The sequence below is a fragment of the Alosa alosa genome, chromosome 1 (genome assembly GCF_017589495.1).
Source record: "Alosa alosa isolate M-15738 ecotype Scorff River chromosome 1, AALO_Geno_1.1, whole genome shotgun sequence".
In the NCBI taxonomy this organism is placed as follows: Eukaryota; Metazoa; Chordata; class Actinopteri; order Clupeiformes; family Clupeidae; genus Alosa; species Alosa alosa.
In genome coordinates, this window is record NC_063189.1 from 41,595,503 (window position 1) to 41,612,642 (window position 17,140).

A 17,140-nucleotide genomic window follows, 5' to 3' on the forward strand; every position below is an offset into this window, starting at 1 on the left:
AGAGGAGAGGGGAAGCCGCAGCAAGACGCTGGCGATGATGAAGGACCACATGGCTGCATGGTTGCAAAGTTCAGGCAGCTCAGGCACTCCCAACGCCTCATGAGAACCTAATTGTTTATAGATGAAATTTCGTAATCTTCTTTTGTTTCCCAATAAAAACAACTCCAAAAGGATGATGAGTGTGTTCATATATGCGTGTGTTTTTGTGTGTGTGTGTGCATGCATGTGTATGTGTGTGCGTGTGAGTGTGTCTGAGTGTTTGTGTGTATGTGTGTGTGTGTGTGTGCGCGTGCGTGCGTGTGTGTGTGTGTGTGTGTGTGTGTGTGTGTGTGTGTGTGTGGTGCAGCAGCTTTAGAGCTCTTTTGAGGAACAGGAACACCCTGTGCCTCCAAACCAAATATTAATGAATCAGTCTTGCTGCATGGGCTGCTCGCCAGCTGCTCTGAGCTGGAAAAGCATGAAGTTCTCAGCAGTGAGATTCAAATGCAGGCCTCAGAGGTTTTCCAACCATTTGGTTCATGGATTTCTTTCTCTCTCTCCCTCTCTGTCTCTCTCCCTCTCTCTCTCTCTCCCCCCTTCCTCTCTGACAGTGCTGTGCAGCCAAGCAGGTCCAGATTAATTAATGGGTTTAATGCGGCAGCCTCACGCTCATAATACGCAAGGTCGATTAGAAAAGTTTCCAACACTATTGTGGAATTAAATCAAGCAGAAGGCGTGTGTTTCTCTTCTAGGGGGTCAGTAATGTCAACCCCCCCCCCCCCTAGACACACACACACACACACACACTCTTTCGCACACACACACTACCTTCTCCTGGATCTCTTCTTCAGTCACGATGACCCCCCTCCACCACCTTCGCTCCTGGACATCATTGTGCAGGTAGCAAGGCGACTGCGGCAATCAAATTAATTCCCCGCCGTCCTGTTCGTCAGATGCTAGACAGTAAGAAAAATGTCGAATGGGAATCCCATTTATCGGGGTCACTGCTGCCACCAGCCCCCTGTCTCTCTCTGTTTTTGTCTTTCCTTTCTTTTCTTTTGTCTTTCTTGCGTGGTACGGGCGGCGGCGTGAGCGTCACGGGGGGCTGGCGTGCCCGACGGCTACGTTATTCCACTCAGCTGATTCAGCAGCCGCCACTCTCTGTGCGTCTCTTTTATTTGTACGTGTTCAGGCGCTCTGGCTCTCCTGGCTGAGGTTCGCTCCTCATCTCTAGATCTGTAAACAGCAGCCTGAGGGGGTTGAAGGGTGTGTGTGTGGGGGGGTAGAGTGCGCTCAAGCTAACTATTTGCACATCATTAAACCCACACATTTGGTCTATCTTCATGTGTGTGTGTGTGTAAGTATGTGCGCTGGCATGCGTGCTGCATACTTTATGTGGAGATGTGTGAGCAGCACAGATGCTACTCCGTGTGTGTTATATTCTTGATTTTACTACGTTGTTTTTTTCTTCTCTAGTGGTGAAGTTGCTCATGGAGTTCTGTCATTCGGACATGTTTTCCTTTGCTTTATTTTGTGTCTGTTTGGCATCATTGCTCTGTAGAAGAAGTGAGATTTGTGAAGCTGGTTGGTGGAGCACTGAAGGCCATCTAGCCACCCACACACAGGGTGCACTGGGGAGGGGGTTGTCCTCATAAAAGAGACTTTTTCCCAGTTTGATTTCTGTATTTCTTCAAATGCCACCCCTGATGCTGTGAGTAGAAGTAAGCAGTAGCATTGCTCTAATAACTGCAGCTTTGTACTTGGAGAATGGGACTCGGGTGAGTATCTGAGTGGGCAGCCAGTGATGTGATTGGGAGCAGACTAGTTGGCATTCACAGGTCTCTGTGGATGTGGTGGCAGGTCCAGCTCTGGTGCTGGTAGAGACCAGGTCAGATGAGATGAGAGGAGAGGAGAGGAGCGGAGAGGACTGGCTGACTCGCTGGCTGTCTGGCACCCCACCTCCCACATGTTCACACATTCTGCCATGTGTGGGGGATTCTGCACCAACTGTTCCACCAGGACATTCCTCCCTCCTCTCCTTTCTTCTCTTCTTCTCTTGTCCTCTCTGATATTCACTTGGCTGTTTCTCTCTGCTTTCCTCCACTCTACTCCTCTCCTTTTCTCTTCCCCCTTGTCTTCCCCTCTTTATCTAATCCCTCTCTTATCTACATTCTGTTTTCCTGATCTCTCCCCAGGCTAGTCGGAGAGTCAGCCTTCAGTTTTGGGGGTTAAAAGGCAATCTCTTGCATGACTTACAGGATCTGCACTCTATCAACACAGCCAAAAAGATGTAAAAGCAAGTCCAACCTAAAAGAATGAAATATTCAGTAGGGCATATAAACAAAGGCCCTGAATATCCTGGTTTGTGCGCTTCTAAGGTTGAGTAGATTCCCTTTGGCTGTGGACAGGTTGTCTAGTGGAAGGAGGGAAAGAGAGAGAGTGAAAAAAAGAGAGAGAGATTTTTCATAAGGTTCTTCGTTCCTGTTATTCTCACTAAAGCTGATGTAGGTGGGGAGAGCCGGGGCTAGGAGCAGATGTCCCTCCCCCCGCGCCTCCTCTCCTCTCCTCACCCCGCGCCTCCTCTCCTCTCCTCACCCCGCGCCGCTCGCTGTGCCGGAGAACTGGGGGTAGTGACAAAGGAGCTGTGTTGCCATGGCGCTGGCTGGTAGATGATGAGGAGTAATCTTGCTCTGTGGCCCGTTCTCGGCCCTTAACGTCTCGCTTGTTAAGCCTTGCCTCTCTCTCTCTACATGTCCTCCTTCTTTCCCTTCTCCGTGTCTCTCTTTTATCATCCTCTCTCTCTTTCTGTCCTCTTTCTTTCCCCTCTCTCTATCTCTTTTATCATCCTCTTTCTTTCTCTCCCTCGACTTTTTTACTCTGTTTTCTCCCAATTATCTCACTCTCACTCATCTTTTGTTGTATTGCTCTTTCTCTCTCATCTTCCTATCTCTCTCTCTCACTCATCCATCTGTCGGTCGGCCTACCTCCCTCTGTTTCAACAGTCTCAGAGGTTTGAGCGTCGTTTGACAGTCCACTGAAGCTGCCAGTTCAACAGTTTGGGGCGACTCATAAAAATTAAACAGGGAAAAAATGAAAGTGGCCAGTTTTAATGGCGTAATAAAGCATACTGTAACCGGGCACCCAAAACTCACTGTCCGTTTCCCCCCTCACTTTAATGAAGCATAACATTTTTTAATTAAATCTTAAAAGGCTGTTGATATAAAGGTCCAAAAGTTGAATCCACCCCTCTGTCATTCCAGATGACAGGGCCCAGTTGTTCTTGTTCAAAGAATGAGCGACAGACAGAGAGGGTGGGGGAAGAGATAGAAGGGGGCAGGGGGGGATAGGAAGAAAAGAAAACAAGTCAGACAACATGTTTGTCTCCACTGATTACAGAAGAATATTTGTCTTATTCTCCGACGGGCGTTGGAACGTGTTTTTTCCCTCCACCATCTGTCAATCCATCCATCCGTTCATCCATCTCCTGCAGCCCTCCATCTCTCCATATGCATATACTTCTTCTCTGCATCCTCCTCCAGGGTTTTATACACAATTAACGTGAAACAGCACTGGGAGGAGTGCACAGAGAGACCCTGTATCATGTCACATGATCTGCAGCATCAGGACTGATGTGGATGCAGTGGGAATGGAACGTCTTTGAATTGAGCTTTTCAGCTAAAGTTACATTGTGTTTTTATCGGTGTTGTTTTATTGATGTGTTGTTGTTTGTTTGGCTACATGGGCAGTGTTATCCAAACACAGATCATGGTGTTTACGACATTGTTGTCTGCAGGCCATTTTCTGTAGTTGGCTATTGTGCATGTGTGTGTGTATGTGCATGGGTGTGTGTGGGTTTGACACAAACATGTCACCGCTGCGTGTGTGCTTCTATTAAGGGAGTTTGCCATGTGGGCTGATGTTTCTTTGCTGGCTCGCTGAAGATCCAACTGATGTTAGCCAGATCGATATGGGAGCTTTGGAGAGTCTGGTGCAGTGCAGTGCGGTACTCCCTGCCTGACAAGTCCTCCTCTCTCTCCTTTACCTCCCAGTCCCCCCCCCTCTCTCTCTCTCTCTCTCTCTCTCTCTCTCTCTCTCTCTCTCTCTCTCCCTTTCTTCTGCTCAATTTCTCTGTACCTCTACCCTCTCTCCTTGCTGTTTGTGAAATTGCCTCACTCTTACCGTAAGGCTGGCTTTGACACTAAACATCAGTTTAGACTGCGCTGTCTCCCTGGACTGTTCATCTAGTCTCATCTAAAGTTGTGTGACATTTTCAAAAGACTTTAAATAGTCGTAGAGCGGATCATAAAAATGGAGTGTGAAGCGGCTGGAATCACTGTGGCCTTTATCTCTGTAAAATGAATACAGGCTTTAAGAAGTGGCCCAGTTTCCCGAGAATTTATTGACTTTTGTGCTGCGGTGGCACCGATGTCATAAGGAGCCTTTGAGTGAGCTTGCCAGCTCCTGAGCTGTTATTCCAGTTAGAATTTACGCTAGCAAATTTTCCCCTTGTTCAGAAAGATTATCCCCATCTCTCTCTTTCTCTGTTCTCTGTTCTGAGATTTTGTGAAATGGTGTTTTGGGTGGATTGCCTGTGCTGGGATGGTGTGATATCAGCCGTAATAATCGCTGTACTCGCTGGACTCTCACATTTGCATTAGAGAACAACCTGAAATGAAAGTGCAAAGTTATCACTCGCAGATCAACGCGCCTGATCGCATTTGCTCAGAATAAAAGTGGTTCAACTGAACGATTCAACCTCAGGAGACAATCTCAAAGTGCTGTTTGAGGGACTGTCGGTGTCTAAATCTTAGACAGAATTAGATGCAGTGAGCGTATACAAAATATACGCATATGTTTATCATATAATGGCATTTTTATACTGTATGTTATGCTTTTTCCTTTAATACATTGCTGATCTCTCTCTCTCTCTCTTTGTCTCTTCACAGCCTGCCCCCCAGGGACGTTTAAGTCGAGTCAGGGGGAGGGCCTGTGCCTCCAGTGCCCCCCCAACAGCAGGTCCACCTCGGAGGCGGCCACCATCTGTGTGTGCAGGAACGGCTATTACCGCGGAGACACTGACCTGCCTGACATGCCCTGCACCAGTAAGTGTGGTTTCTCTTCAGCCCAGCCAGTAGTGACATGATACTAAACACTCCAACAGCATGGATTTCATGCTTACTGGGTATCATGGGTTGGAATGCCCAAGGAGCAGTCAAACTAAGGCAGCTATGGAACTGTTCATTACTGTAGATTTCTGTAAAAGCCTGTGGTAATTGATCCCAGTGTCAGGATATGTGATGGTAGCGTTACTATGGGGATGACTGGGATCTTTAAGACTCTTTATACTCAGAGCACTCTCTATGACAGACCCTCTGCACTGGCACCGTTGTTAAAAGCACTTATTTTCAAATTCTCTGTCTTATAATCACATATTCCTTAGAAATGAAATGCTGTGTTAATTTTTTATGCATAGTATGCAAAGCTCCACCAGAAACTAAACTTGTTGTGCAAGTCCATAAGTCGCAGACATTTCAATAAATTCTTCTTTCTTCAATGCTTTATGTTTTATGACAGTCAGGCCAGTCGTTTTTTGTGTAATTCTGCACATCAGACAGACAAACAGAGGAATTGAACTGAAAACATTTGGCAGCTAAAAGGTGTCGCCATTATAACCACAACACTTTTTTTTGTAATTCTGTATTTGGCTGGAATTAGCTTGACCTGGCTTCTCCCGGAAAATGGGTATTAAGGACCTCTAAGACTTATATTTGAGTCCCCCGGCTCTAAGCTAAATGTCGGGGTGGGGAGCTGGTACCTATGCAGTGGAGCACAGTTTCAAACATTATGCCCCCCACCCCCACCCATACAAACACACACACACACACACACACACACACACACACACACACACACACACACACACACACCAATCCACACTCCCCTCAACATTACCTCACCATGAGAATTAGGTCAGATTTCCAATTTGCCTTCTTGACGAGGCTTCAAACCCAAAAGAAAATGCTGCCATTTGCAAATGTTTTGTTGCCAGCTCAATCCTGCAGTGACTGAGTGTTACTCATCCCTCCCTGGAGATGAGCGCACCAACGAGAACTGAACACGTATGACTGAACGAGGAAGAGAGAGAATGTCTGACACAAGGTGTGCCCCTGCTGCGAAAGCAAAGCACACACACCTGTTCATTTGTTTCAAGTCACACACACATATATAGCGGCCCAGGCTCTTTTGGCACAGCAAACTAGTGGAGCGACGTCTCTCTCTCTCTCTCTCTCTCTCTTTTCGCCCACTCACAGCTCCTGTTAGCTCTCCCTCCACAGGCTTGTGCACCCAAGGGGATCGCAGAGATGTAGCACCGCTGTGTAGGTCAGCGGGATATGATCTACACACATACTGAAAAAAGAATGTGTTTTTTCTTCTCTTTTTTCCCTCACTAGTTATTTTTCTCATTCATGAAAAGTGTGTGAGACTGGCACACATAGCAGAGTGTCTGTAGATATATTGTTTTCGTTTTATGAATGAGTGATTTGTTTCTTTCCCCTTTTTATGCTGTGGTCAGCGCTGACTTGTCCTGAGTTGGTTCAAAGGTCAATCTGTCCAGGTTAAGAGGTCAAACTGAAAATTGGTTTGCAAGTGCTGTTTGTAACTATTTGCACAACCAAATCAATAGTATTCAGTTGAATCTCAAATATTTTATTTTCAAATGGTACCATTTGGTAGTGTTAAAACTACTCTATTGTGGTATTGAACATATAGAGCTAATTTTACACTGAATAGGGCTACTAATTAACAATGACCTTGTTAACCATTTATGTCATTGTTGATATAATTTGACACTACTGCTTTTTATACTGTGGGTACTGTTTTACTGTTTTAACACTTAAATCTGCTAAAGCAGCTAATACAATGCTAAAGCAGGTAATACAATGCTAAAGCAGAAATGCAAATAATACTTGCCTCAAGCAGCAACTGTGACTCTAGAACGGTAATTATGGTTACAGATAATTCGTTATTCAGTATCCTCAGCTTAACGATGTACCCAAGTGCCTAAAACATCTGATTTATATGGTGCAACTGATTGCGGATCAAATCCTTTTGAAACTGATGTTTTATGTTAAAGGAACACGCCACCCAATGTCAGTAGTAATATATGTTCTTACCTTAACTTTCACAAGTTGAGTCATACCTCTCCCGTGTTGGTATGTGCGCTCAAACGCTCTGGTGCGCGGCAATGTGTTAGCATGTTGCTATGCTAGCGGGCTCAGATGTAGCCATAGGGAGGAAGATAGCAGTAATCAAAAACTACTTAAACTAATCAAAAACTACAAAAAAAATACTTAAATACAGTTGCACGAGTAGTTGATAAAAATGTGTAAGGTCAAACAACATGAAATGTGGCGATTTTTCAAGCGAATAAACAGGAGAACTACAATGTGTGGCGCAATAGCACTTGGGAGTACTTCGACCTAGCGTAGTAATATTAGTTAACACCTAATTGTAGATCCTACTTGAGAGTAGCAAAGGGACTTGTACTTTAATGACTAGCTATACTACTACTGTAATAGTAGTAGTAATAGTAATACTTAGCTCTTTATGCAATGTAACACTTCAAAATGTTTTTTTTTTTTTCATTTTGCAGTGTTTTGTGGCTTAGGTGACTCCAAGGTCACAGGTGGTAATGCCATTTCCAATGCTTTTAGTCACAATGGCTTTGGAAAAGCCATGCTTTTAAGGAACTAACAGGCCTCAATAGTACCAGGAGCTCCATGACATGAGAACCTCTGATGGTTGAGTCTTTTGTGGGTGATCACTTAGCACTCTTCAGCCACACTGACTAGCCAGTATCAAGTGCACTACTGTAGCTTATTCTCCTCTCTGTCCTCTTCACTTTGCAACCGCCTGTCTGTCCACCAATACTCTCTCTGTAAAGGCTGTGGAGTGAACGTTAACTCTCCTCTACCCTCCTCTGCCCTGGAGTCTTCATGTGTTTTACCCGGTGAGAGTGAGAACAGCAGAGTTTTAGGATTTGGAGAGCATTTAATAAATGTTTTGTAGGAGGAAGAAGATGAGGAGGAGGAGGAGGAAGAGTGCGAGGAGGAAGAAAGAAGCCTGTGAGCTCTAGCCGACTTGCCGGTCTCAGCCAAGCGGATCGGAGGAGGAACACGGGGTGTGCTCACCCACGAAAGGGAGAATTTGAAACGCCGTCACACGACGGCACATATGTTTTCCGCCTGTCTCTCTCGCGCAGGCTGCCACTCGCCATCAAAGAGCAGCTGTTGCTTGGGTGCTTGTTGGTTAATGATAATTTGATCAATAATTCATTGTGCGGGACAGAAAAACGTTTGAGGATCAGCACTTTAAGCCTGCTTCCCCACCTCACTCTGAAAATCTGTTTGAAGGAAGCATCGTTGCTCTTATATTATTTACCATCTCAACTGTTACTGGTACAAATTAAAAAACGTGTCGTGTTGTTATAAGGCCTGGAAAATCAAGCCCCTTTTCATGTTGTTTTCTGATCTGAGTGGCTTCGTATTTAATTTGTGGTATTTTGTGTTGTTATTGCTTTGCTTTCTCAGAAAGTTTAATCTCTTCAGAAGGCTTTTCTCTGTAGTGGGGTTCTCTGCCCACACTGTTCATCCGTGCCCGTGTGATCATATTTATTCATTTCCTCAGCTTGAGTGTTTATTTTTTCGTTGTTTATCCAGGAACGTTAAACTCTTAATTGGATTAGCAAGGCCTACACCCATAGAGTTCTCCTGCTGTCTCTTGTATTCTCTACTTTCGTTGCGTTTCCCCACTGGTTTAAAATTGTCTGCATCCCTCCCATCCTCGATCCCTGTCCTCCAGTCCATACCCTACAGTACACCACCCAGCCCAGCCCAGCCCAGCCCAGCCCAGACCGGATCCGGCTCAGCCTTAGGCCTGTTCAGACAGGCCCTGGACAGCACCAGCAGCAGCAGCAGCAGAAGCAGCAGGAGGGGAGGAAAAAGGCTCGTGCAGAAATGTGCCTGATTAGCAGGGTGATGGATTGCCGAGCTCCTGCTTGTGTCAGCGGGGCGCCGGAGCGATCCGTTCCGGCTCCGTCCGTCCCTGGGCTGCTGCTGCCGCCGCTGCTGCCTCTCACTCTTTCTCCTCCTCCTCCTCCCTCTCCTTGAAAACCCCGTCCATCTTTCGCTTCCCACTCCCTTAACACCCCCATGGCTACCCCCGGGGGTTGCTCTCCACTCCCAGCGAGGGGTCCCAGCACTACGCCGAACGCCCTGACTCGGCACTGGGGGGAAACGGATGGGGCCACTGGGAGAGATCTGAGCCGAGCTGAGTCCAGCCCAGCCCAGCCCAGCCCCAGCCCAGCCCAACCGATAGCGACCTGTATCCTCCACTCCGTAAATTATTCCCATTCACCCCCAACAGAGCGTCCACAACTCGATAGCAAGCTGCAGGCACAGCACAAACCAACCCCCTCTCTCCCTCCCTCCTCCTCGCTGGAGACTGACAGGCAGGGCATTAATTGGTGCGAGTCAGGCACCGGAGAGCGCTGATGATTAATCCGCTGGGGGAGATGCGGCGATGCATCCTCCCGTACGGCCACACACACCGACGCTTCCTCATTCCTCATTTTAGTCTTTCCCTTCTGCTCTCACTAAACTCCCCCTGTCTGTTTTCACTCTTTCTCTTTCACCTCCCTTCCATCTCGCACACACACTCCCTCTTTCTTTCTGACTTGTCTCTCCCTCTTTCTCGCTCTCCTCTCACCCCATCTCTCTGAAACCTTTATTTACTTTTTTTCCCTTTCCTCATATTTGCCGCTCTCTCTCTCTCTCTCTCTCTCTCTCTCTCTCTCTCTAACCCTCCACTTGTGTGAGACGAGGCGTGGAGAGGAGAGGAGAGGAGAGGAGAGGAGAGGAGAGGAGAGGAGGAGAGCCTAAGAGGAGAGGAGAGGAGGAGAGGAGAGGAGAGCCCAAGAGGAGAGGAGAGGAGAGGAGAGGAGGAGAGGAGAGCCTAAGAGGAGAGGAGAGGAGAGGAGAGGAGAGGAGAGGAGAGGAGAGGAGAGGAGAGGAGAGCCTAAGAGGAGGAGAGGAGAGGAGAGGAGAGAGAGGAGAGGCTAAGAGGACGAGTGCAGGGAGGCTGACAGGGCTGTTCAGTAGCTTGCAGCGGGACTCGTTAATGCAGCTCACCCAGCCAACGCAGCAGGCAGAGGCCTCAGTGCTGCTGAACACTGGCCTGCACCACCACAGAGGGCTGAAGGGGGCTCAGAGCGTTCAGCACTTAGCCTTGACCACTCGCTTTCTGCACCCCTGTGTCTCTCATAGCTCCCATAAAGACATGCACGCCCCCTGATGACACTGTCAGACAGGACCAACCCCCACCCTATCCTGACTTTCCCACCACCACACCCACACCACCACAAACCACCCTGTCCTGCCCCCAACACCACACCACCACAAACCACCCTGTCCTGCCCCCAACACCACACCACCACAAACCACCCTGTCCTGCCCCCAACACCACACCACCACAAACCACCCTGTCCTGCCCCAACACCACACCACACCACCACAAACCACCCTGTCCTGCCCCCAACACCACACCACCACACACCGCCCTGTTCTGCCCCAACACCTCCACCTCTCACAGCTCTGCTTCGCTGCTGGCTGACTTGCCTGCTCAGCTGTGCAGCTGCATTCTTTGTGGTCCTGTGTGTGTGTGTGTTGTGTGTGTGTGTGTGTGTGTGTGTGTGTGTGTGTGTGTGTGTGTGTGTGTGTGTGTGTGTGTGTGTGTGTGTGTGTGTGTGTGTGTGTGTGTGTGTGTGTGTGTGTGTGTGTGTGTGCACTGCGGTGCTTTGCTCTGCGGTGCTCTGCTCCGTTGGCCAGTTCTGACTGGACTCTGCCTCGCTGTCTGTGTGTGGGGAGTGCCTAGTCGGGGGTCTGCCCCTCCGAGTAGCAGCCTAAGAGGACAATTTTGTCTGTAATTCAGTAGTAAACAAACCCTAAGCCAGTGTAATTGCCTTGCCTGGTCTAATCCCCAAGCCTCTACCGCCTGGCGGCTGAGTGATTGCGCCCTGTGCTTAAGCTCTGTGCACTCCCCTCTGACGTATACGCACACACACACACATACACACACATACACACACATACACACACACGCATCAACTCACCCCGAAACACACCCACCACAAAGCATACACACACACACACACACACACACACACACACACACACACACACACACACAGCATACACACTGATATACACTGCCTGCCCCTTTCTCAGCTCCTCCCTGGCTCCTGGCGTGTACCGTTAGCGGGCCACACACACAGTCCCATACCCTCTGCTGTGAAGCCGGACCAGAGCCTGTGACTGTGACTGTGAAAGCCGCTGCACCATCCTCGCTCCTCAACCTCCTTAAGTGCTATACACATTGCCAGCGATTCCCTTGTTGCCCCAAAAGCTGAAATTCTTTTACCTTTGTTGTGTGTTGCGTGAACACTTCATTCGCCTGTAATTGCTGAATTACATTAACATTCCGCATGGTCTCTCATCTCTTGTCTCTTATATGTGTTAATGCTGCATTCCTGAATTCTTGACCTCCGGAATGAAATTAGGAGATTATAATTAGGATATATCCAGCTTCCTAGGAATGCAGCATTATCACTAGAGAGCACTCCTCACCATCCTCTAACTCGTCCTGCTTTAATTTCAATCTTTGTGTGTTTTTATGTTACATGAATCTGATGGATCTGTTTGGCAGATAGGCCCTCCTCAGGGTCACTGTGCTTGTTGAGAGTGCACTACAGAAACAAGCCTGGTGACAGCACAGAGGATACTTCAGGCAAATGCATCTTTGACAGATTGGTCTAGTTTGTTTTGGTTCCTTCTGTTCTGCTGTGAGACCACCACAGTGGAGATGACTGAGCTTCAGTGGTACCAGAGCTACCCAGAGCTACCCTACACCACTCCCTCTCTCCATCTCTCGTTTTTCATATTCAACTCCCTGTCCTCTCCTCTGTGTCTCTCCTTGTCTCTGTTCCTCTCTCTCTCTCTAACTGTCTCTTTCTCTCTCCATCCCTCATACTTGTTAAGTAAACTCTCTCTATCTCCCTCTCTCTCTCTCCCTCTCCATCTCCCTCTCTCTATCTCTCTTTCTCTTGTTCTTGTGATGCGTATCAGAGCCACTGTGTGCCTCTCCCCTGTGGCCTGTTTTGTGTTGGCGGAGCAAACAAGAGTGAATGAAGGCGTGTGAGTAACACCATGGGACCGAGCTGCGGGGACCGACAGCATAAACAATGTTATGCCATGTTTATTTTGCTGGGGGTCTTCTTATCAGAGGGGTGCAGAGGGGAAGCCGGGGACGGGCTCCGTTGGCACACTGCCAGGGTTTCGTGAGCAGCCGGTCGAGGTTTTGCCGCCCGCTGTTTTACGGCCTGCACTAAATCCACCTGCTGCTCAGTACTTCATCAGGCGGCTGCCAGCGCCATAAAGGATCAGTCTCATTCGTGCGTCTCTGTCTCACTCCGATGCTGCCGGAAGGATGTGTGTACATGTGTGTGTCTGGGGTGGGGGCTCCACAATGACATGATGCACTGGCTCAGAAACATTGCCTGAAGAATCAGCGAAAGCCCCAGTGTATGTGCATGCACACACACACACACACACACACACACACACACACACACACACACACACACACATTAGTGACAAGACAGGCTGTGAAACCCATCAGATTTGTCTTGAAGAAAGAACACCCTCATGCATATGCCACTGGGAACATGGCATCCATCCACCCACACACATACACATACACTGCTGCTTCCATCAGATTTCCCCTAACATGTACAGTCAGAGTGAGTGGGAACACATAGCGCGCTGTGTCTACAGACTGCAGTGCACTATGGTGCAGATGATGATGTCTTTGTGTAATTAACACTGGCAACATGTAAGCAAAATCAATGGCAACTCGCGCTGCTAAATGGATGCCAATGGAGGGGCGGTAAGTAATGCACTCGACAAATTAAATCCCATGGCAAATTAAAACAGCCAAGGGCAGCTGTAATAGCCTGCAAATCACCCGTTAAGTGGCAGTCACATCTGATTTCTCAAGCCCCCTTTCGCACAAAGGGTCTGCATTTGGAAACAGGCGGGTGGCAGAACCACAGGCCAAGCTGAGAGCTTTCCCTTTTTGGACTGTGTGTGTTTTTGTGTTTGTGTGTGTGTTTTCTTTTGAGTGAGTGAGTGAGTGAGTGTGTGTGTGTGTGTGTGTGTGTGTGTGTGTGTCTGCCAAAGGACAGCAGGGATCACATCATAGTTCTTTGTGAATCCCAATGCTACCCAATCAACCACTCAATTAAAAAAAAGAAAGAAACTACAAAAAGGCTTAAAAAAAAAATAAAAAGTTTAAGCTCCAGACTTCTTTGTTATGCTTCCCATAAGCCTCGCTGGCACATTGGTCAATATATCAGCCTCGACATCAGAGCCGTCATAGGGCCCTCATCAAAACATAGTGCGGTATAGCATACCTGTGCACTAAAGTAATAATTATCTATAATTACTACTTTCAAACAAACAGTAATGTATTTTCATGTGCAGCGAGGCAGTGCGAGAACGAGGTCAGTTGAATTGAGTATTCAGAGTGCAGGGCTATAACAAGTAGAGCACCTGCCACAGATAAGATAGCTGGCTTATTGAAATTCACACGCATTTGCATTTCCAAAAAAAGACATTTATACGCAGGGTAATGATACTGTCCGTCTAACATGAGACAACCCAAAGTCTCTTCATCAGAAAAATGCCAGTTCAGAGGGAACTTTGTGAGAAGAGATGTCTGCTAATATATTTGTTCAGGTTTGTGTTTAATCGGATGCTGTGCCATCAGCTTGTGTGGTCAGGCTTGAATGGAGTCCATAGGGAGAATATTACTGTCAGGTGGTGCAGTGAGCTGTGGTGAAGAGGGACCCTTGTGCCCTGTGGTGTGCGTGTGTGTGTGGAGTGTGTGTGTGGTGTGCGTGTGTGTGTGAGTGTGTGTGTGTGTGAGAGAGAGAGAGAGAGTGTTGAGAGAGAGTGTGTGTGTGTGTGTGTGTGTGTGTGTGTGTGTGTGTGTGTGTGTGTGTGTGTGTGTTCTAATGTTTGAGAGCTCAGAGAGGAGAGAGAGAGAGAGAGAGAGAGAGAGAGAGAGAGAGAGAGAGAGAGAGAGTGGGTAAAGGGTAAAGGGCTTATCTTTTTCTCCCCCTGCCTTTCTCTTTTTTAATGTGTTTTTCTTCCAGCTCTGTTCAACATGCATTCATACAGATATGCCGACGCAACTTTGACTCTTTTTGGACTTGTGTCAGCTCTTAATATAGAGAAAATTTTAGTGACAGCTTGTAGAAAAGCAGAAAGCAAAGTGTTTGTATATGGGTGTCTTAATGTGTGTGTGTTTGTGTGTGTGTGTCTGCGCATGCATGCGTTTGTGTACTTACAGTATATGTGTGTGTGTGTGTGTGTGTGTGTGTGTGTGTGTGTGTGTGTGTGTGAGCATTGAGCATGCATGTGCATGGGTGCACTGTTTGTGTTTGTTACTAAATGAAAGAGGTGTATTGCTACCTCACTGTGTTCCATCTAATGCAGTGGTCCCCAAAGTACGGCCCGCGGGCCGGATACGGCCCGCCACCTCATTTTGGGTGGCCCCCCAAAACATGTCCATAGTATATAGCATCCGGCCCGCACGGGAGTACAACATCGTCAAACTAAAACCTCCGCAATTTCCCCCATTTATACTTTGGGGCAGCCGTGGCCTACTGGTTAGCACTTCGGACCTGTAACCGGAGGGTTGCCGGTTCGAACCCCGACCAGTAGGCACGGCTGAAGTGCCCTTGAGCAAGGCACCTAACCCCTCACTGCTCCCCGAAGCCGCTGTTGTTGCAGGCAGCTCACTGCGCCGGGATTAGTGTGTGCTTCACCTCACTGTGTGTACACTGTGTGCTGTGTGTGTTTCACTAATTCACGGATTGGGATAAATGCAGAGACCAAATTTCCCTCACGGGATCAAAAAAGTATATATACTTATACTTACACATTCATTCTCTATTGCAAAGTCCTTTTAGGCAAGTCCCTCCACTCGGCGGCCATTTGACAACGCTTTTTGGGCACTCGTCGGGCATCCATTTCGGCACAAATACGCGTGCACAAGGCTTCACGACACCAATCTTGCTCAAGCGGCGAGATCACAACACATGATTGGCACGATGTCTTCACAACACACCATATGATTGGCTCAATGTATTCACATCACACCACATGATTGGCTCAACGTATTCCCATGTCGACGTTTTGCCAAGGAAGGGGTGGGATATGTCTAGACAACGGCCATATTGACGTAACAAACTAGCCCCATGCATTTCTATGGAGTATTTTTTGAGTGCTGTGTCTCCACATTAGAACGTCTCTGTCTATGGCGAGTCTTAACAGTACACATGTAATACTCATTTTGTCCACCGGTGGTTGTTTTGGCGCTGTTTTGCGTTTGCCATCAAACAATGTAAGAGGCCTATGCTGACTGCATCAGTGCTCAAAGTATTTTAAAAGTTTATCAATTAATTGTTAATAACTAACTAACTTCTATTCAAGTCATATTTCTGGGACTTTCTGGGATAATTATTTCTATTTTTTATTCACTCGCTCAAATGTTCATACAAAGAGTTCACAAAGTTTCTCATCAGGTGACTGAAAGTTAGAATGGTGGTCATTTCAGACCACTTCAGCACTTCATAAAATTCTCATAGTTTGAGAACTTTAAATTATTTGTAGGATATTCACAACTTGAGCTGCGTATGCAAAGACACAGAATTCAGAGTTCACACATTTTTTTATAAAATATACTTTTGGGACTCCCTGCTAATACTTTTGGGAATGCAAGCGTTTTTTTATTAGTATTATTTAATTTTACACTGATATGGCATGATGACAATATAAACACAGCTAACAATGGTATTAAATTGCAATAGCCTATGATTAAATGTAGGCTAATAGAATATTCAACTAAGGTAGACTGCTGTTGTTCACAGCACTAAGCTATTTATGGTTACTGATATAAAACTACTCCGAGTCTCTGGCCCTCTCTTGGAGCCAGGCATAGTAAGCTGGCCCTCGGAAGAAAAAGTTTGGGGACCACTGATCTAATGTGTCCAGACACATTGATGGACTGTATTGCTCTGACCATCAGGCTCCAATTAACCAGTCTGCCTCAAAACACCCTGAATTCTGGAGGCTATTAGTCTGAATGACTTCCTAGATCAAATTCTAAAAAGAAAAATGGGAACAAAAAGTGGCCATAATAGCCTTACCCTCCTTCCTTCTCTCCCTCTCTTTGTCTCTCTCTATCCCCCTCTCCAGTCCTCTCAGTGTGAGGAGAGATAGATGTTGATTCCCTGCCGGTTGCTTCTCCCGTTAGCATCCCTGGTCCTCTCCAACCCCTCCCCTTTCCTTCTGCCCCCTCGTCCCACTCCTGCCCTCCTCACTTGGGCTGGTCCGTACTGACCCACACTGCCCTGGGCTCTGGCATGATTAATTGTGCCCCGACTGAACCAAGCAGCTCACCTCCTCTGCTCTGCATTGGAACACGCACCCAATTGTGTGTGTGTGTGTGTGTGTGTGTGTGTGTGTGTGTGTGTGTGTGTGTGTGTGTGTGTGTGTGTGTGTGTGTGTGTGTGTGTGTGTGTGTGTGTGTGTGTGTGCGCGTGTGTGTGCGCAGCATGTGCGTGCGTGTGTGTGTGTGTTGCGAGCGGGCTGCCTATACCGGAAGTGGCCGGCTTATCTGGGGAAGTTGTTTCTTTATCTGCGGAGTGGAAAGCAAGAGAGCGGCAGTACAGTAAAAAAAAAGGGAGCATGGAAAGAGAGAGAGAAAAAACAAGTGGAACGAAGAAGAAAGAAACAATAATGCTTTTCAGAGCCTAGGGAGGAAACTGGGAGAGGAAGCCTTCGAGATGAACTTGGATAAACAGCCAAGTGTTTTTATTAGGTCGTGCCGGCTGATGAAAACACTTTCATCGCTTATAGAAAGTGGGCTGGCACGCGAGCACTGACAGGCAGGCTCAGACAGCTACTCTATATGGTAATTATAGACTATTATTGCAAGCCAGAGCCAGCTGGGGCTCAACACAACACAGTGCAGGAAA

At 47.4% G+C, this 17,140-nt stretch overlaps 1 protein-coding gene across 1 annotated transcript in view; it reads left to right on the forward strand.

Moving 5' to 3' along the window:
• Positions 1–17,140, forward strand: part of LOC125292800 (ephrin type-B receptor 1-B) — a 123,325-nt gene that overhangs the window by 36,875 nt on the left and 69,310 nt on the right. The window contains exon 2 of the mRNA XM_048240243.1: positions 4,926–5,081. Coding sequence (XP_048096200.1) covers positions 4,926–5,081 — 156 coding nt within the window. The remainder of the gene's footprint in view (positions 1–4,925; positions 5,082–17,140) is intronic.